General features: G+C 46.1%; 1 protein-coding gene across 1 annotated transcript in view; it reads left to right on the top strand.

The window, feature by feature from the left end:
- LOC311117498 (C-myc promoter-binding protein-like) overlaps positions 1 to 21858 on the top strand; it is a gene marked incomplete at its 5' end in the record, with an annotated part of 105202 nt that overhangs the window by 18179 nt on the left and 65165 nt on the right. The window contains 2 exon segments of the mRNA XM_084192421.1: positions 513 to 658; positions 4685 to 4723. Of these exon segments, the coding sequence (XP_084048547.1) occupies positions 513 to 658; positions 4685 to 4723 (185 nt within the window).

The following is a 21858-nucleotide window of genomic DNA, read 5'->3' as shown; positions in this document are numbered from 1 at the left end:
GTCCTCTTCAGGGTTCCTGAAGAGCAGAGACCGGTCCCACCGGAAGTTCTACTGTATCTTTATAGGTTTCTCATATGGTTCTAATGTTCTGTAGGGTTCCTGAAGAGCAGAGATCGGTCCCACCAGAAGTTCTACTGTATCTTTATAGGTTTCTGATATGGTTCTAATGTTCTGTAGGGTTCCTGAAGAGCAGAGACCGGTCCCACCAGAAGTTCTACTGTATCTTTATAGGTTTCTCATATGGTTCTAATGTTCTGTAGGGTTCCTGAAGAGCAGAGACCGGTCCCACCAGAAGTTCTACTGTATATTTTATAGGTTTCTCATATGGTTCTAATGTTCTGTAGGGTTCCTGAAGAGCAGAGACCGGTCCCACCAAAAGTTCTACTGTATCTTTTATAGGTTTCTCATATGGTTCTAATGTTCTGTAGGGTTCCTGAAGAGCAGAGACCGGTCCCACCAAAAGTTCTACTGTATCTTTTATAGGTTTCTCATATGGTTCTAATGTTCTGTAGGGTTCCTGAAGAGCAGAGACCGGTCCCACCAGAAGTTCTACTCCCTGATGACCAAGACTCAGATGTTCATCAGGTTCATAGAGGAGTGTTCCTTCGTCTCAGACAAAGACGCCAGCCTGGCCTTCTTCGATGACTGTGTGGACAAGGTACAGCTTGGTTTACAACACTATCATCCTAGTCATATATAGACCTATCCTCTGTGAAATAACCCTATCCCTTCTCTGTACAGCTTGGTTTACAACACTATCATCCTAGTCATATATAGACCTATCCTCTGTGAAATAACCCTATCCCTTCTCTGTACAGCTTGGTTTATAACACTATCATCCTAGTCATATATAGACCTATCCTCTGTGAAATGTATCTCCCTGTCTAGTAGCTATGCTTGCCAGTGAAGTTCTTCTCCCTTCCCTCTATCTCCCATTCATTTCCATTCCCCTCCATTTCGACCATTGGTAGGCAGTCTTACTCTCTACAGGGTTGATGCGGGTGCAGCCAAAGCAGTATCACAGCAGATTCTACTAATTAAGTATTTATTGAAGACTGTGGGTGTTTCTCAATATGCGTACTACCGTGCTCCACACTCTCATGCTTCGAGTGCATTTTCCGAGGACGTTCTCTTGAGTTCGCATAAAACATTCCGTTTGAGAAGCACTCTCCCTACTGTATTACCTCACGCTGCACCCCCCCCCCCCGTTCACCGAACCTTCTTCCAGCCAGGACAATGGCAACAATAGACACGAAACGAGATATACACAAAGCAAATGTTTTACTTCATAATTCTCAGCTAGCTCGTAATAATCTAGCTAACCAGATAGTAAACATGCTAAAATTACCTAAAACTAATGTTATGCAAGGTAGATGTAAATTCTTTGTGGCTATCTCGCTAGCTAACAGTAATAGCTAGCCAGTTAACGTTCGCCCTGTTGACTTACTATGGGCTTGCGATCTGCGCACACTACAGTGGGTATTGTAGGCAAGGTAAACATGCTAAAATTAACACAGTATAAATGTATTAACGTATCAAAGATATAAAATATTGTAGTCAGGCAATATATGAGATGTGAATGGGCAACATTTCATTCCGAAGTCAAGAGTCATTGATTTCAGGAAATGTTCCGTCGTTGTTTTTTTGTGTTTCTGTGAAATACTTTCCGTTGAAGCTTGCATTGATGCATGCTTCAAAATATGTACAAAAGGAGTACGCATCCGGGAAGTGTCTTCCGTGCTCCGTTTCCAGGGTTCACACAAGGTGCTTGAGGTGCCTAAAATACTTGAATTTGGCACTCCTGAAATTCAAGTACTGGAATACCTTGAAAATCAGGAATGTTCTGAAAGGTAGTACTTGAATTAAAATGAGAGGAGAACAGAAAATGATAAAATATGTTAATATGAAAAATGTTTGAAAAATGTATTGGTCTTGGACCTTTAATTTCCAGGCAGAACATCCCTCGACTCCTGCCGTGTCAACAGACATCCCCCAAACAAAAATGAGTGTACAACTGGTAAATAATAAACTGATATTTCAGTCAGATGTCTAGCTAGCTAGGTAGCTCAAGGGCTTTGGCTGTTAGCCAGGTTAGCTAGCTATAACTAGCTGGTTAGAAGGATGGAGTTAGAAGCTAACGTTGAACGGAGCCTGACCTCAGCAGGAGCAGTTGACTGAAATTAAAGCTAGCTATAATCAAAAGATATAAGTTCTCATAACAAAATACCTTTTCTTTACGGTGAGTAGTGAGACAGACAGTGGTGATTCAGGCTGCAATGAAGGAGGAAAATGAGATACTCAGAGAGAGGAAGCATTGAAGCAAGCAGAGAGAGAGGTTAGTAGTACGGTGGTTCCCAAACCTGGGGTCCGGAACCCATGTGGGTCCCCTAAAATTTAAATAGGGTCCCCTGAGAGAATCTTATCAAACACAGTAACTTGTTGCTCTTCAAATGTGTATAGATTACAACATTTTAGTGTCAACTAAGGGCCTTTTACACTGTCAGAATTAACTTTAATGTCGTTATGTGTTGGGACAGCCTGTGGACCTAACATTTAAGTGAAATATAAAGGCAATTTAAATAGAAAGACAATTTAATATTATTATCATGTACACTGAACAAAAATATAAATGCAACCATTTCAAAAAATTTACTGAGTTACAATTCATATAAGGAAATCAGTCAACATCATCAGTACTGACTTACCACTCATGTATGTAGTCAATAAGTGTGAAACACGTATTATTGAGTAGAACTTGTAAGATGGTGATGAATAGTAAGTTAGTTATGGTGTTCTACTGCCATCTGGTGGCGACTAGAAACAATTGCATAATAGGAACTATTGCAAATTGATGGTTCTTGAAAATAAATATGAGTGCTTGAATTTGTCTTTGAAAAAGTCCTTGAATTTGACTTGCCACTGTCTGTACGAACCCTGCGTTTAACCTTAGTACTGTCTGGTTATTTCCTTTTAACCTTAGTACTGTCTGGTTATTTCCTTTAACCTTAGTACTGTCTGGTTATTTCCTTTAACCTTAGTACTGTCTGGTTATTTCCTTTAACCTTAGTACTGTCTGGTTATTTCCTTTAACCTTAGTACTGTCAGGTTATTTCCTTTAACCTTAGTACTGTCTGGTTATTTCCTTTAACCTTAGTACTGTCTGGTTATTTCCTTTAACCTTAGTACTGTCAGGTTATTTCCTTTAACCTTAGTACTGTCTGGTTATTTCCTTTAACCTTAGTACTGTCTGGTTATTTCCTTTAACCTTAGTACTGTCTGGTTATTTCCTTTAACCTTAGTACTGTCTGGTTATTTCCTTTAACCTTAGTACTGTCTGGTTATTTCCTTTAACCTTAGTACTGTCTGGTTATTTCCTTTAACCTTAGTACTGTCTGGTTATTTCCTTTAACCTTAGTACTGTCTGGTTATTTCCTTTAACCTTAGTACTGTCTGGTTATTTCCTTTAACCTTAGTACTGTCTGGTTATTTCCTTTAACCTTAGTACTGTCTGGTTATTTCCTTTAACCTTAGTACTGTCTGGTTATTTCCTTTAACCTTAGTACTGTCTGGTTATTTCCTTTAACCTTAGTACTGTCTGGTTATTTCCTTTAACCTTAGTACTGTCTGGTTATTTCCTTTAACCTTAGTACTGTCTGGTTATTTCCTTTAACCTTAGTACTGTCTGGTTATTTCCTTTAACCTTAGTACTGTCTGGTTATTTCCTTTAACCTTAGTACTGTCTGGTTATTTCCTTTAACCTTAGTACTGTCTGGTTATTTCATTTAACCTTAGTACTGTCTGGTTATTTCATTTAACCTTAGTACTGTCTGGTTATTTCATTTAACCTTAGTACTGTCTGGTTATTTCCTTTAACCTTAGTACTGTCTGGTTATTTCCTTTAACCTTAGTACTGTCTGGTTATTTCCTTTAACCTTAGTACTGTCTGGTTATTTCCTTTAACCTTAGTACTGTCTGGTTATTTCCTTTAACCTTAGTACTGTCTGGTTATTTCCTTTAACTTTAGTACTGTCTGGTTATTTCCTTTAACTTTAGTACTGTCTGGTTATTTCCTTTAACCTTAGTACTGTCTGGTTATTTCCTTTAACTTTAGTACTGTCTGGTTATTTCCTTTAACTTTAGTACTGTCTGGTTATTTCCTTTAACCTTAGTACTGTCTGGTTATTTCCTTTAACTTTAGTACTGTCTGGTTATTTCCTTTAACCTTAGTACTGTCTGGTTATTTCCTTTAACCTTAGTACTGTCTGGTTATTTCCTTTAACCTTAGTACTGTCTGGTTATTTCCTTTAACCTTAGTACTGTCAGGTTATTTCCTTTAACCTTAGTACTGTCTGGTTATTTCCTTTAACCTTAGTACTGTCTGGTTATTTCCTTTAACCTTAGTACTGTCAGGTTATTTCCTTTAACCTTAGTACTGTCTGGTTATTTCCTTTAACCTTAGTACTGTCTGGTTATTTCCTTTAACCTTAGTACTGTCTGGTTATTTTCCATCAGTCCTGCTCTCCTCCACCTGTCTCTAACTCAACATGCTTTTCTCCTCTCCTCTCCTCTCCTCTCCTCTCCTCTCCTCTCCTCTCCTCTCCTCTCCTCTCCTCTCCTCTCCTCTCCTCTCCTCTCCTCTCCTCTCCTCTCCTCTCCTCTCCTCTCCTCCTCCCTGTGCGTGCAGCTCTACAGTTCAGAGCGCAGTGCAGACAAAGGAGGCAAGGTGAGTGACTGTGTCCACCCTACCACCCTACCACCCTACCACTTTACCACCCTACCACTTTACCACCCTACCACTTTACCACCCTACCACCCTACCACTCTACCACCCTACCACTCTACCACCCTACCACTTTACCACCCTACCACTTTACCACCCTACCACTTTACCACCCTACCACACTACCACTCTACCACTTTACCACACTACCACCCTACCACCCTACCACTTTACCACCCTACCACTTTACCACCCTACCACACTACCACTTTACCACCCTACCACTTTACCACCCTACCACCCTACCACTTTACCACCCTACCACTTTACCACCCTACCACTTTACCACCCTACCACCCTACCACTTTACCACCCTACCACACTACCACTCTACCACTTTACCACACTACCACCCTACCACTTTACCACCCTACCACTTTACCACCCTACCACTTTACCACCCTACCACCCTACCACTTTACCACCCTACCACTTTACCACCCTACCACCCTACCACTTTACCACCCTACCACACTACCACTCTACCACTTTACCACCCTACCACCCTACCACCCTACCACTTTACCACCCTACCACTTTACCACCCTACCACTTTACCACCCTACCACTTTACCACCCTACCACACTACCACTCTACCACTTTACCACCCTACCACTTTACCACCCTACCACTTTACCACCCTACCACCCTACCACTTTACCACCCTACCACACTACCACTCTACCACTTTACCACCCTACCACCCTACCACCCTACCACTTTACCACCCTACCACTTTACCACCCTACCACTTTACCACCCTACCACTTTACCACCCTACCACACTACCACTCTACCACTTTACCACCCTACCACTTTACCACCCTACCACTTTACCACCCTACCACTCTACCACTTTACCACACTACCACCCTACCACTTTACCACCCTACCACTTTACCACCCTACCACCCTACCACTTTACCACCCTACCACTTTACCACCCTACCACTTTACCACCCTACCACCCTACCACTCTACCACAACTTATTTACTGTCAACTAAGTTCTGTCCATATTGCTTCATTCTACAGGGTATGCTAGTGTGAATATATTGCTTAATTATACAGGGTATGCTGGTGTGAATATATTGCTTCATTCTACAGGGTATGCTAGTGTGAATATATTGCTTCATTCTACAGGGTATGCTAGAGTGAATATATTGCTTAATTCTACAGGGTATGCTAGTGTGAATATATTGCTTAATTCTACAGGGTATGCTAGTGTGAATATATTGCTTAATTCTACAGGGTATGCTAGGGTGAATATATTGCTTAATTCTACAGGGTATGCTAGTGTGAATATATTGCTTCATTCTACAGGGTATGCTGGTGTGAATATTGGGTCTCCTAGTGCCTTTCCATGCTAGGTTACCACCTCAGTCTCTGAATGTTGATTAATTCCATTCTTCTCTCACACACTCTCTCAGCTATGCGTTTCCCAAGTCTTCCGTTTCAAAACAATATATATAATTTGGTGCAGTAGCACTCAAGAGCAGTTAGTGTGAACTACAAGAGAAAGTCTGAACCACCTAGCTAGCTCTCCAGGAGCAGGGTTGCTGATTAACTACTGCTGTTTAACTTCTCAGTGCAAGGCAGTCCACCTCTCTGTCTGTCTCTGCTACCTTCCCTTCTGTATTAAAACACAGGGCAGTCCTCCTCTCTGTCTGTCTCTGCTACCTTCCCTTCTGTATTAAAACACAGGACAGTCCACCTCTCTGTCTGTCTCTGTTACCTTCCCTTCTGTATTAAAACACAGGGCAGTCCACCTCTCTGTCTGTCTCTGCTACCTTCCCTTCTGTAGAGAAACACAGGACAGTCCACCTCTCTGTCTGTCTCTGCTACCTTCCCTTCTGTATTAAAACACAGGACAGTCCACCTCTCTGTCTCTCTGCTACCTTCCCTTCTGTATTAAAACACAGGGCAGTCCACCTCTCTGTCTGTCTCTGTTACCTTCCCTTCTGTATTAAAACACAGGACAGTCCACCTCTCTGTCTGTCTCTGCTACCTTCCCTTCTGTAGAGAAACACAGGGCAGTCCTCCTCTCTGTCTGTCTCTGCTACCTTCCCTTCTGTATTAAAACACAGGACAGTCCACCTCTCTGTCTGTCTCTGCTACCTTCCCTTCTGTATTAAAACACAGGACAGTCCACCTCTCTGTCTGTCTCTGCTACCTTCCCTTCTGTATTAAAACACAGGGCAGTCCACCTCTCTGTCTGTCTCTGCTACCTTCCCTTCTGTATTAAAACACAGGACAGTCCACCTCTCTGTCTGTCTCTGCTACCTTCCCTTCTGTAGAGAAACACAGGACAGTCCACCTCTCTGTCTGTCTCTGCTACCTTCCCTTTTGTATTAAAACACAGGGCAGTCCACCTCTCTGTCTGTCTCTGCTACCTTCCCTTCTGTATTAAAACACAGGGCAGTCCACCTCTGTCTGTCTCTGCTACCTTCCCTTCTGTAGAGAAACACAGGACAGTCCACCTCTCTGTCTGTCTCTGCTACCTTCCCTTCTGTATTAAAACACAGGACAGTCCACCTCTCTGTCTGTCTCTGCTACCTTCCCTTCTGTATTAAAACACAGGGCAGTCCACCTCTCTGTCTGTCTCTGCTACCTTCCCTTCTGTATTAAAACACAGGGCAGTCCACCTCTCTGTCTGTCTCTGCTACCTTCCCTTCTGTATTAAAACACAGGACAGTCCACCTCTCTGTCTGTCTCTGCTACCTTCCCTTCTGTATTAAAACACAGGACAGTCCACCTCTCTGTCTGTCTCTGCTACCTTCCCTTCTGTAGAGAAACACAGGACAGTCCACCTCTCTGTCTGTCTCTGCTACCTTCCCTTCTGTATTAAAACACAGGACAGTCCACCTCTCTGTCTGTCTCTGCTACCTTCCCTTCTGTATTAAAACACAGGGCAGTCCACCTCTCTGTCTGTCTCTGCTACCTTCCCTTCTGTATTAAAACACAGGGCAGTCCTCCTCTCTGTCTGTCTCTGCTACCTTCCCTTCTGTAGAGAAACACAGGACAGTCCACCTCTCTGTCTGTCTCTGCTACCTTCCCTTCTGTATTAAAACACAGGACATTCCACCTCTCTGTCTGACTCTGCTACCTTCCCTTCTGTATTAAAACACAGCCAGTCACTCTCAACTCTGCTACCTTCCCTTCTGTATAAAAACACAGCTAGTCACTCTCAACTCTGCTACCTCCCCTTCTTTATTAAAACACAGCCAGTCACTCTCAACTCTGCTACCTTCCCGTCTGTAGAAAAACACAGCCAGTCACTCTCAACTCTGCTACCTTCCCTTCTGTAGAAAAACACAGGGCAGTCACTCTCAACTCTGCTACCTTCCCTTCTGTAGAAAAACACAGCCAGTCACTCTCAACTCTGCTACCTTCCCTTCTTTATTAAAACACAGCCAGTCACTCTCAACTCTGCTACCTTCCCTTCTGTAGAAAAACACAGCCAGTCACTCTCAACTCTGCTACCTTCCCTTCTTTATTAAAACACAGCCAGTCACTCTCAACTCTGCTACCTTCCCTTCTGTAGAAACACACAGCCAGTCACTCTCAACTCTGCTACCTTCCCTTCTGTAGAAAAGCACAGGGCAGTCACTCTCAACTCTGCTACCTTCCCTTCTGTAGAAAAACACAGCCAGTCACTCTCAACTCTGCTACCTTCCCTTCTTTATTAAAACACAGCCAGTCACTCTCAACTCTGCTACCTTCCCTTCTTCATTAAAACACAGCCAGTCACTCTCAACTTTGCTACCTTCCCTTCTGTAGAAAAACACAGCCAGTCACTCTCAACTCTGCTACCTTCCCTTCTTTATTAAAACACAGCCAATCACTCTCAACTCTGCTACCTTCCCTTCTGTAGAAAAACACAGCCAGTTACTCTCAACTCTGCTACCTTCCCTTCTGTAGAAAAACACAGCCAGTCACTCTCAACTCTGCTACCTTCCCTTCTGTAGAAAAACACAGCCAGTCACTCTCAACTCTGCTACCTTCCCTTCTTTATTAAAACACAGCCAGTCACTCTCAACTCTGCTACCTTCCCTTCTTCATTAAAACACAGCCAGTCACTCTCAACTCTGCTACCTTCCCTTCTGTAGAAAAACACAGCCAGTCACTCTCAACTCTGCTACCTTCCCTTCTTTATTAAAACACAGCCAATCACTCTCAACTCTGCTACCTTCCCTTCTGTAGAAAAACACAGCCAGTCACTCTCAACTCTGCTACCTTCCCTTCTTTATTAAAACACAGCCAGTCACTCTCAACTCTGCTACCTTCCCTTCTTTATTAAAACACAGCCAGTCACTCTCAACTCTGCTACCTTCCCTTCTGTATAAAAACACAGCTAGTCACTCTCAACTCTGCTACCTCCCCTTCTTTATTAAAACACAGCCAGTCACTCTCAACTCTGCTACCTTCCCTTCTTTATTAAAACACAGCCAGTCACTCTCAACTCTGCTACCTTCCCGTCTGTAGAAAAACACAGCCAGTCACTCTCAACTCTGCTACCTTCCCTTCTGTAGAAAAACACAGGGCAGTCACTCTCAACTCTGCTACCTTCCCTTCTGTAGAAAAACACAGCCAGTCACTCTCAACTCTGCTACCTTCCCTTCTTTATTAAAACACAGCCAGTCACTCTCAACTCTGCTACCTTCCCTTCTGTAGAAAAACACAGCCAGTCACTCTCAACTCTGCTACCTTCCCTTCTTTATTAAAACACAGCCAGTCACTCTCAACTCTGCTACCTTCCCTTCTGTAGAAACACACAGCCAGTCACTCTCAACTCTGCTACCTTCCCTTCTGTAGAAAAGCACAGGGCAGTCACTCTCAACTCTGCTACCTTCCCTTCTGTAGAAAAACACAGCCAGTCACTCTCAACTCTGCTACCTTCCCTTCTTTATTAAAACACAGCCAGTCACTCTCAACTCTGCTACCTTCCCTTCTTCATTAAAACACAGCCAGTCACTCTCAACTTTGCTACCTTCCCTTCTGTAGAAAAACACAGCCAGTCACTCTCAACTCTGCTACCTTCCCTTCTTTATTAAAACACAGCCAATCACTCTCAACTCTGCTACCTTCCCTTCTGTAGAAAAACACAGCCAGTTACTCTCAACTCTGCTACCTTCCCTTCTGTAGAAAAACACAGCCAGTCACTCTCAACTCTGCTACCTTCCCTTCTGTAGAAAAACACAGCCAGTCACTCTCAACTCTGCTACCTTCCCTTCTTTATTAAAACACAGCCAGTCACTCTCAACTCTGCTACCTTCCCTTCTTCATTAAAACACAGCCAGTCACTCTCAACTCTGCTACCTTCCCTTCTGTAGAAAAACACAGCCAGTCACTCTCAACTCTGCTACCTTCCCTTCTTTATTAAAACACAGCCAATCACTCTCAACTCTGCTACCTTCCCTTCTGTAGAAAAACACAGCCAGTCACTCTCAACTCTGCTACCTTCCCTTCTGTAGAAAAACACAGCCAGTCACTCTCAACTCTGCTACCTTCCCTTCTTTATTAAAACACAGCCAGTCACTCTCAACTCTGCTACCTTCCCTTCTTCATTAAAACACAGCCAGTCACTCTCAACTTTGCTACCTTCCCTTCTGTAGAAAAACACAGCCAGTCACTCTCAACTCTGCTACCTTCCCTTCTTTATTAAAACACAGCCAATCACTCTCAACTCTGCTACCTTCCCTTCTGTAGAAAAACACAGCCAGTTACTCTCAACTCTGCTACCTTCCCTTCTGTAGAAAAACACAGCCAGTCACTCTCAACTCTGCTACCTTCCCTTCTGTAGAAAAACACAGCCAGTCACTCTCAACTCTGCTACCTTCCCTTCTTTATTAAAACACAGCCAGTCACTCTCAACTCTGCTACCTTCCCTTCTTCATTAAAACACAGCCAGTCACTCTCAACTCTGCTACCTTCCCTTCTGTAGAAAAACACAGCCAGTCACTCTCAACTCTGCTACCTTCCCTTCTTTATTAAAACACAGCCAATCACTCTCAACTCTGCTACCTTCCCTTCTGTAGAAAAACACAGCCAGTCACTCTCAACTCTGCTACCTTCCCTTCTTTATTAAAACACAGCCAGTCACTCTCAACTCTGCTACCTTCCCTTCTTTATTAAAACACAGCCAGTCACTCTCAACTCTGCTACCTTCCCTTCGGCAAAAAAACACAGCCAGTCACTCTCAACTCTGCTACCTTCCCATCTTTATTAAAACACAGCCAGTCACTCTCAACTCTTCTACCTTCCCTTCTGTAGAAAAACACAGCCAGTCATTCTCAACTCTGCTACCTTCCCTTCTGTAGAAATACACAGCCAGTCACTCTCAACTCTGTTACCTTCCCTTCTTTTTTAAAACACAGCCAGTCACTCTCAACTATGCTACCTTCCCTTCTGTAGAAAAACACAGCCAGTCACTCTCAACTCTGCTATCTTCCCTTCTTCATTAAAACACAGTCAGTCACTCTCAACTCTGCTACCTTCCCTTCTTTATTAAAACACAGCCAGTCACTCTCAACTCTGCTACCTTCCCTTCTGTAGAAAAACACAGCCAGTCACTCTCAACTCTGCAACCTTCCCTTCTTTATTAAAACACAGCCAGTCACTCTCAACTCTGCAACCTTCCCTTCTTTATTAAAACACAGCCAGTCACTCTCAACTCTGCTACCTTCCCTTCTTTATTAAAACACAGCCAGTCACTCTCAAATCTGCTACCTTCCCTTCTTTATTAAAACACAGCCAGTCACTCTCAAATCTGCTACCTTCCCTTCTTTATTAAAACACAGCCAGTCACTCTCAACTCTGCTACCTTCCCTTCGGTAAAAAAACACAGCCAGTCACTCTCAACTCTGCTACCTTCCCTTCTTTATTAAAACACAGCCAGTCACTCTCAACTCTGCTACCTTCCCTTCTGTAGAAAAACACAGCCAGTCATTCTCAACTCTGCTACCTTCCCTTCTGTAGAAATACACAGCCAGTCACTCTCAACTCTGCTACCTTCCCTTCTTTATTAAAACACAGCCAGTCACTCTCAACTCTGCTACCTTCCCTTCTTTTTTAAAACACAGCCAGTCACTCTCAACTATGCTACCTTCCCTTCTATAGAAAAACACAACCAGTCACTCTCAACTCTGCTACCTTCCCTTCTTCATTAAAACACAGTCAGTCACTCTCAACTCTGCTACCTTCCCTTCTTTATTAAAACACAGCCAGTCACTCTCAACTCTGCTACCTTCCCTTCTGTAGAAAAACACAGCCAGTCACTCTCAACTCTGCAACCTTCCCTTCTTTATTAAAACACAGCCAGTCACTCTCAACTCTGCAACCTTCCCTTCTTTATTAAAACACAGCCAGTCACTCTCAACTCTGCTACCTTCCCTTCTTTATTAAAACACAGCCAGTCACTCTCAAATCTGCTACCTTCCCTTCTTTATTAAAACACAGCCAGTCACTCTCAAATCTGCTACCTTCCATTCTTTATTAAAACACAGCCAGTGACTCTCAACTCTGCTACCTTCCCTTCTTCATTAAAACACAGCCAGTCACTCTCAACTCTGCTACCTTCCCTTCTTCATTAAAACACAGCCAGTCACTCTCAACTCTGCTACCTTCCCTTCTGTAGAAAAACACAGCCAGTCACTCTCAACTCTGCTACCTTCCCTTCTTTATTAAAACACAGCCAGTCACTCTCAAATCTGCTACCTTCCCTTCTTTATTAAAACACAGCCAGTCACTCTCAAATCTGCTACCTTCCCTTCTTTATTAAAACACAGCCAGTCACTCTCAACTCTGCTACCTTCCCTTCGGTAAAAAAACACAGCCAGTCACTCTCAACTCTGCTACCTTCCCTTCTTTATTAAAACACAGCCAGTCACTCTCAACTCTGCTACCTTCCCTTCTTCATTAAAACACAGCCAGTCACTCTCAAATCTGCTACCTTCCCTTCTTTATTAAAACACAGCCAGTCACTCTCAAATCTGCTACCTTCCATTCTTTATTAAAACACAGCCAGTGACTCTCAACTCTGCCACCTTCCCTTCTGTAGAAAAACACAGCCAGTGACTCTCAACTCTGCTACCTTCCCTTCTTTATTAAAACACAGCCAGTCACTCTCAACTCTGCTACCTTCCATTCTTTATTAAAACACAGCCAGTCACTCTCAACTCTGCTACCTTCCCTTCTTTATTAAAACACAGCCAGTCACTCTCAAATCTGCTACCTTCCCTTCTGTAGAAAAACACAGCCAGTCACTCTCAACTCTGCTACCTTCCCTTCTTTATTAAAACACAGCCAGTCACTCAACTCTGCTACCTTCCATTCTTTATTAAAACACAGCCAATCACTCTCAACTCTGCTACCTTCCCTTCTGTAGAAAAACACAGCCAGTGACTCTCAACTCTGCTACCTTCCCTTCTTTATTAAAACACAGCCAGTCACTCTCAACTCTGCTACCTTCCCTTCTTTATTAAAACACAGCCAGTCACTCTCAAATCTGCTACCTTCCCTTCTGTAGAAAAACACAGCCAGTCACTCTCAACTCTGCTACCTTCCCTTCTTTATTAAAACACAGCCAGTCACTCTCAACTCTGCTACCTTCCCTTCTTTATTAAAACACAGCCAATCGCTCTCAACTCTGCTACCTTCCATTCTTTATTAAAACACAGCCAGTCACTCTCAACTCTGCTACCTTCCATTCTTTATTAAAACACAGCCAATCACTCTCAACTCTGCTACCTTCCCTTCTGTAGAAAAACACAGCCAGTGACTCTCAACTCTGCTACCTTCCCTTCTTTATTAAAACACAGCCAGTCACTCTCAACTCTGCTACCTTCCATTCTTTATTAAAACACAGCCAGTCACTCTCAACTCTGCTACCTTCCCTTCTTTATTAAAACACAGCCAGTCACTCTCAAATCTGCTACCTTCCCTTCTGTAGAAAAACACAGCCAGTCACTCTCAACTCTGCTACCTTCCCTTCTTTATTAAAACACAGCCAGTCACTCTCAACTCTGCTACCTTCCCTTCTTTATTAAAACACAGCCAGTCACTCTCAACTCTGCTACCTTCCCTTCTTTATTAAAACACAGCCAGTCACTCGCAACTCTGCTACCTTCCCTTCTTTATTAAAACACAGCCAGTCACTCTCAACTCTGCTACCTTCCCTTCTTTATTAAAACACAGCCAGTCACTCTCAACTCTGCTACCTTCCATTCTTTATTAAAACACAGCCAGTCACTCTCAACTCTGCTTTACACCAAGTCTGCATCATCCCAAGTTTCATTGTGGAACATTATATCAATCTGCTGCAGTAGGACTTAAGAGCAGTACATTTCAGTGGTGTCTGTGGTAGAAAAACCCCAACTGTTTTTCCTCTAATGAGTTCAGCCTTGAATTTTTAATGACTTGAGCTGAGAAGGGCTTTTTTAGCAGCTCAGTGATTTCTAAAAGGCTTGACGGTAGAGTTGATGTGGAGGATTAGAGTTGAGTCTTCTAAAGCGTATCTTCTTGTCTCTCCCAGGGAGAGGGATTGTCAGTGTACTGAAGCCCTGATCGAATTGTGTAGTCCATTGGGTCTTAGTGTGTGCATGTGCGTGCGTGTGCGTGCGTGGTGTGTGTAGTCCATTGGGTCTTTGCCTGTGTGTATGTAATCAGTAATCAGTATCTGTGGTCCTCTACTTCTGATATAGTGAAACATAAGGCTGAACGATTTTGGAAAATAATCTAATTGCGATTTTTTGCCCCCAATATTGCGATTGCGATTTAATATGCGATTTAATTTATTTATCCTTTTTCCCCTACAAAACATAATGAATGATTTAAATATGACCAACACAATAGTATATACATTTAGTGTGAAATGTTCTTTCCCATAGGCTGGGTCTATTTGTTAGAATTAAATTCAAACATGTATGACTTGAAATAAATGACATTTTTATTGAACTGCTCATTACAGAAACATCTGTGGCTTTGCCACTGTGCATTTAAATAATTTAAACAAAGGCATGAACTTTGTAAACACTGTGTGCAAAAGGTACAGTCTTAAGAAAAAAATAATTTTAAATTGTATGTATCTTACTGCTCCCAAGTCAGTAACATTTCACACAACTGAAACAAGGAATTTGCTTTGAAAATATTTTGTAAAATCAAAGTAAATAAAGTTATAAATAAAAAATGAGAAATGCACTTTTAATTTAGACAAACTATTTTTTATAAACGATTTGAATATTATAATATAAAATAGATGAGCCTCACTTATCTCAAGTACACAACAATAACACACCACACAGACTAAAGTTCACTACGAGTATGGCACTGCCAGCCATACTTATCCAACAGTTCTGTTCTCAGTGGCTCACAGGTTTTTTGCTAAGAAAACCAGAATATTGACTTTTTCTGGCTTCAAGGATGAGCGAGTGCAAGTCACAATATTCCCTCCTGTGCTAAAAAGACGCTCTGAGGGAGCGCTTGTAGCAGGTACACAAAGATACTTGCGTGCCATGGTGCACCCTCCACCAAGCCAATGGATCATCTTCTCCATCAATGGTAGGAGTCATCAGGTAATTGTTTATCTCTGCCTCTGCGACATCTTCAAGATTTACAGGCAAAGAAGGAGAGGCTGAACTGGTCTTGAAAAAACTGCCAAGAGACCTCTTCGTCTTTTCCCCCAAGGACTGTGCACTTTGAGGCATCTGAACAGTTTCAGTACGAGACCTCTTCTCCTATTAGATGAAAACAACAGCCATTAGTTTTCCAGTTAGATTTTACAGAAAATTTTTGTTTTTGTGAAATACATAATTATTTACCCAATGATATGTACGTTGTGCCAAGTCTACTATCTCTGTCTTCAGACGAGTCTTGATAGCAGGGATGTTGTCTGTACTGATGTACTGTATTTTGAACCTAGGGTCCAGGAAACAGGCAACATCCAAAAGCTCCTGGATGTTTGGGTCTCCATATTTGTTATTGAGGTATGCTAGGACTTTGGTTTTTATTGATTTAGTCAGGTCAGTGTCCTCAGCATCTTCAGCCAGGACTGATGTGGCAAAAAGGTGGAGAACTGGCTTGAGGTAGGAGATGCTTACATACTCCTCTCCAGAAAGAGCATCAGTAAACTCCAGTAGAGGATGCAGTGCCTTGTGAATCGACTCCAACACGTCAATATCCTGCCAGGTTGGGATAAGGGAGCGTGCATATCGATCTCCAGACAATACCTGAGAAATGGCTTTGGCCTGTTCAAGCACTCTGGCAATCATCATTTCTTTAGAACCCCATCTTGTTGGGCACTCTTTATATATATTTGTATATTCAGCTTTACTAATCGACGCATCTCTCTCTCTCGCACTCGCGCACACACACACACACACACACACACACACACACACACACACACACACACGATAACTTACCAATGGCAAGATGTAATCTGTGGCCAAAACATTGGAGCCTCGTCCATTCATTAAGCCGCGCAGCAAGCACCATATTCGACGCGTTGTCCGTCGTGATGCAGACGTGATTCTCCTCGTGGAGATCCCAGCTGACAAGCCCTTCTCTCAGGCCGGCTGCAATATTTTCCCCTGTGTGATCGTCTGGGAAGTAGGTAGTTTGTAGGCAGCGAGCTCGGAGGTTGAAATCTTCATCAATAAAATGGACTGTAAGACTCTGGTACGGCTCAGCTGTGCGGCTTGACCACATATCAGTAGTGCTAGCAAAAAACTCCACCGTTTTAAGTTCCGCGGCGACTTTCTCTTTGCACTTTTTGTACAGCTCCGGTATGGCAGTCTGACTGAAGTATGTGCGGGAGGGTATACTGTAACGTTTATCAATCAATCAATCAATCAATTTTATTTTATATAGCCCTTCTTACATCAGCTAATATCTCGAAGTGCTGTACAGAAACCCAGCCTAAAACCCCAAACAGCTAGTAATGCAGGTGTAGAAGCACGGTGGCTAGGAAAAACTCCCTAGAAAGGCAAAACCTAGGAAGAAACCTAGAGAGGAACCAGGCTATGAGGGGTGGCCAGTCCTCTTCTGGCTGTGCCGGGTGGAGATTATAACAGAACCATGCCAAGATGTTCAAAAATGTTCATAAGTGACAAGCATGGTCAAATAATAATCAGGAATAAATCTCAGTTGGCTTTTCATAGCCGATCATTAGAGTTTAAAACAGCAGGTCTGGGACAGGTAGGGGTTCCATAACCGCAGGCAGAACAGTTTAAACTGGAATAGCAGCAAGGCCAGGCGGACTGGGGACAGCAAGGAGTCACCACGGCCGGTAGTCCCGACGTATGGTCCTAGGGCTCAGGTCTCTCAGTTGGCTTTTCATAGCCGATCATTTAGAGTTGAAAACAGCAGGTCTGGGACAGGTAGGGGTTTCGTAGCCGCAGGCAGAACAGTTGAAACTGGAATAGCAGCAAGGCCAGGCGGACTGGGGATAGCAAGGTGTCATCATGCCCGGTAGTCCTGACGTATGGTCCTAGGGCTCAGGTTCTCAGAGAGAAAGAGAGAACGAGAGAATTAGAGAGAGCATACTTAAATTCACACAGGACACTGGATAAGACAGGAGAAGTACTCCAGGTATAACCAACTAACCCCAGCCCCCCGACACATAAACTACTGCAGCATAAATACTGGAGGCTGAGACAGGAGCGGTCCGGAGACACTGTGGCCCCATCCGAAGAAACCCCCGGACAGGGCCAAACAGGAAGGATATAACCCCACCCACTCCGCCAAAGCACAGCCCCCGCACCACTAGAGGGATATCCCCAACCACCAACTTACAATCCTGAGACAAGGCCGAGTATAGCCCACAGAGGTCTCCACCACAGCACAAACCAAGGGGGGGGGCGCCAACCCAGACAGGAAGATCACGTCAGTAACTCAACCCACTCAAGTGACGCACCCCTCCCAGGGACGGCATGAAAGAGCACCAGCAAGCCAGTGACTCAGCCCCTGCAACAGGGTTAGAGGCAGAGAACCCCAGTGGAGAGGGGAACCGGCCTGGCAGAGACAGCAAGGGCTGTTCGTTGCTCCAGCCTTTCCGTTCACCTTCACACTCCTGGGCCAGACTACACTCAATCATATGACCTACTGAAGAGATAAGTCTTCAGTAAAGACTTAAAGGTTGAGACCGAGTCTGCGTCTCTCACATGGGTAGGCAGACTGTTCCATAAAAATGGAGATCTATAGGAGAAAGCCCTGCCTCCCGCTGTTTGCTTAGAAATTCTAGGGACAATTAGGAGGCCTGCGTCTTGTGACCGTAGCGTACGTATTGGTATGTACGGCAGGACACAGGAAGCCAGTGTAGGGAAGCTAGCACTGGAGTAATATGATCAAATTTCTTGGTTCTAGTCAGGATTCTAGCAGCCGTATTTAGCACTAACTGAAGCGTATGTATTAATACGCTTCAGACAATAACCGAGTTCAAGCGTATGTATTAATGCCATGAACCCAGGCTTGGTCACCGTGCTGAGAGGCATCATATCTTTGGCTATGAACTCGGTTATTGTCCGAGTGATTTCTCCGTGCCGTTTTGAATTACGTTCATACGGAGTGACACTTTCGAACATTTCTGTCAGTGATCCCTGTCTTGAGGTATTTGGCTTGTCTCGCGCACTGATGCTCGGCATTTTGGTCATACAACTGTCATGCATTGATTTGTGGTATTTTTTTAAGTGCTGAAACAGGTTTGTAGTGTTACCCCGTGAAGTAGCAATCGGAGCACGGCATGCTCTGCACAACACCTGACGCTGCTCAGCATCTTCTTTTTTAAAACCAAAATAGTTCCACACCACCGACGTGCTGTTCCTCTTCGATATTAAAGTATCAGCTGTGTCAGTTTCTGACTGTTCCGTCGAGCAAGAGGCCATTGCGCTGGACAGCATGAAAAGTCGCGTCACGTGACCACCTCAAATCGCGCACGTTGCGATTAGAAAATCGCGTTCAGTCAAATCGCGATATTATCGCGAATGCAATTAATCGTTCAGCCCTAGTGAAACATGACATTCAGTAATCAGTGTCTGTGGTCCTCTGTCTGATGTAGTGAAACATGACATTCAGTAATCAGTATCTGTGGTCCTCTGTCTGTAGTGAAACATGACATTCAGTAATCAGTATCTGTGGTCCTCTGTCTGATGTAGTGAAACATGACATTCAGTAATCAGTATCTGTGGTCCTCTACTTCTGATGTAGTGAAACATGACATTCAGTAATCAGTATCTGTGGTCCTCTATGTCTGATGTAGTGAAACATGACATTCAGTAATCAGTATCTGTGGAGTGTATGGGTAGCCTTTACATTACACTGGTGTCTGGTGCTAAACCCAGTGGCTAGGGAAATAGATGACCCTTGGTGTTTTCCTGAGGTAATTGAGTGTGTTGTAACTCGCTGTGCCAAGCTGTTTGTTAACAGTGTAGAACTCACAAGACAACTCTTCTCAGCTCAGACTGTCACCTTGATTTACTTCGATGGAGGCAGGGAGGGAGGCAGGGAGGGAGGCAGGGAGGGAGGCAGGGAGGGAGGGGTGTGTATGCCAGCATCCAAAGCCCCTCACCCCTTCCTTCTCTCTAGTGTGAGGTAAGGAGTATTCCTCTCTCCCCCTCCTTCCTTCCCTCACTCCTCCCTCCACCCTTCTTTCTAACCCTCCCTCCTTCCCTCCCCTTCTCTAGTCTGAGGAAAGGAGTATCCCTCCCTGCCCCCCCTCCCTTCCTCTATCCCTCCTCCCCCCCTCCCTACCTCCCTCCCCCCTCCTTCCTCTATCCCTCCTCCCCCCCTCCCTTCCACTATCCCTCCACCCCCCCTCCCTTCCTCTATCCCTCCTCCCCCCCCTCCCTTCCCTACCCTCCCTCACCCTCCCTTCCACATCCCTCCCTCCCCCCCTCCCCTACCTCTATCCCTCCCCCTCCCTCCCTTCCTCTATCCCCCTCCCCCCCTCCCTCCCCTTCCTCTACTCCCACCTCCCCCCCCTCCCTTCCACCATCCACACCCACCACCCTCCCTTCCTCTATCCCTCCTCCCCCCCTCCTCCTTCCACTATCCCCCCACCCCCTCCCTTCCTCTATCCCCTCCACCCCCCTCCTCTACCCCCTCCTCCCCCCCCACCCCTTCCTCTATCCCTCCGCCCCCCCTCCCCTCCTCTATCCCTCCCTCCCCCCCACCCTCCTCTATCCCTCCCTCCTCCCTCCCCTCCTCTATCCCTCCTCCCCCCTCCCTTCCTCAACCCTCCTCCCCCCTCCCTATCCACTATCCCTCCCTCCCCCCTCCCTTCCTCTATCCCTCCCTCCTCCCTCCCTTCCTCTATCCCTCCTCCCCACCCCTCCCTTCCTCTATCCCACCTCCCCCCCTCCCTTCCTCTATCCCACCCTCCTCCCTCCCTCCTCTATCCCTCCTCCCCCCCTCCCTTCCTCTATCCTCCCTCCTCCCCACCCATCCATATCCCTCCTCCCCCCTTCCACAATCCCTCCTCCCCCCCTCCCTTCCACAATCCCTCCTCCCCCCCTCCCTCCTCAACCCTCCTCCCCCCCACCCTTCCTCTATCCCTCCCTCCTCCCCTCCTTCCTCTATCCCTCCCTCCCCCCCCCTCCCTTCCTCTATCCCTCCCTCCTCCCTCCCATCCTCTATCCCTCCTCCCCCCCCTCCTTCCTCTATCCCTCCTCCCCCCCTCCCTTCCTCTATCCCTCCCTCCCTCCTCCCTTCCTCTATCCTCCTCCCCCCCTCCCTTCCTCTATCCCTCCCTCCTCCCTCCCTTCCTCTATCCCTCCTCCCCCCTTCCTCTATCCTCCTCCCCCCTCCCTTCCTCTATCCCTCCTCCCCCCTCCCTTCCTCTATCCTCCCTCCCCCCTCCCTTCCTCTATCCCTCCTCCTCCCTCCCTTCCTCTATCCCTCCTCCCCCCCCTCCCTTCCTCTATCCTCCTCCCCCCCTCCCTTCCTCTATCCCTCCTCCCCCCTTCCTCTATCCCTCCTCCCCCCCTCCCCTTCCTCTATCCCTCCCTCCCCCCTCCCCATCCTCTATCCCTCCTCCCCCCCTCCCTTCCTCTATCCCTCCCTCCTCCCTCCCTTCCTCTATCCCTCCTCCCCCCCGTCCCTCCTCTATCCCTCCCTCCTCCCTCCCTTCCTCTATCCCTCCTCCCCCCTTCCTCTATCCCTCCTCCCCCCCTCCCTTCCTCTATCCCTCCTCCCCCCCTCCCTTCCTCTATCCCTCCTCCCCCCCTCCCTTCCTCTATCCCTCCCTCCTCCCTCCCTTCCTCTATCCCTCCCTCCCCCCCCTCCCTTCCTCTATCCCTCCCTCCTCCCTCCCTTCCTCTATCCCTCCTCCCCCCCTCCCTTCCTCTATCCCTCCTCCCCCCTCCCTTCCTCTATCCCTCCCTCCCCCCTCCCTTCCTCTATCCCTCCCTCCTCCCTCCCTTCCTCTATCCCTCCTCCCCCCCCTCCCTTCCTCTATCCCTCCTCCCCCCCTCCCTTCCTCTATCCCTCCCTCCTCCCTCCCTTCCTCTATCCCTCCTCCCCCCCTCCCTTCCTCTATCCCTCCCTCCTCCCTCCTTCCTCTATCCCTCCTCCCCCCTTCCTCTATCCCTCCTCCCCCCTCCCTTCCTCTATCCCTCCTCCCCCCTCCCTTCCTCTATCCCTCCCTCCCCCCTCCCTTCCTCTATCCCTCCCTCCTCCCTCCCTTCCTCTATCCCTCCTCCCCCCCTCCCTTCCTCTATCCCTCCTCCCCCCTCCCTTCCTCTATCCCTCCCTCCCCCCCTCCCTTCCTCTATCCCTCCCTCCTCCCTCCCTTCCTCTATCCCCTCCTCCCCCCCTCCCTTCCTCTATCCCTCCTCCCCCCTCCCTTCCTCTATCCCTCCCTCCCCCCTCCCTTCCTCTATCCCTCCCTCCCCCCCTCCCTTCCTCTATCCCTCCCTCCTCCCTCCCTTCCTCTATCCCTCCCTCCCTCCCTCCCCCCTCCCTTCCTCTATCCCTCCTCCCCCCCCTCCCTTCCTCTATCCCTCCCTCCTCCCTCCCTACCTCCTTCTCTCTCCCTCCTTCCCTACCCTAAGTATATCTGGTTTACTCACCAGAAGGGCTTATCCC

Source organism: Coregonus lavaretus (assembly GCF_964263955.1).
Source record: "Coregonus lavaretus genome assembly, contig: HAP1_SCAFFOLD_1015, whole genome shotgun sequence".
NCBI lineage: Eukaryota > Metazoa > Chordata > Actinopteri > Salmoniformes > Salmonidae > Coregonus > Coregonus lavaretus.
The sequence above is the reverse complement of the archived record's forward strand: the minus strand, read 5'-3'. Positions and strand labels throughout refer to the sequence as shown.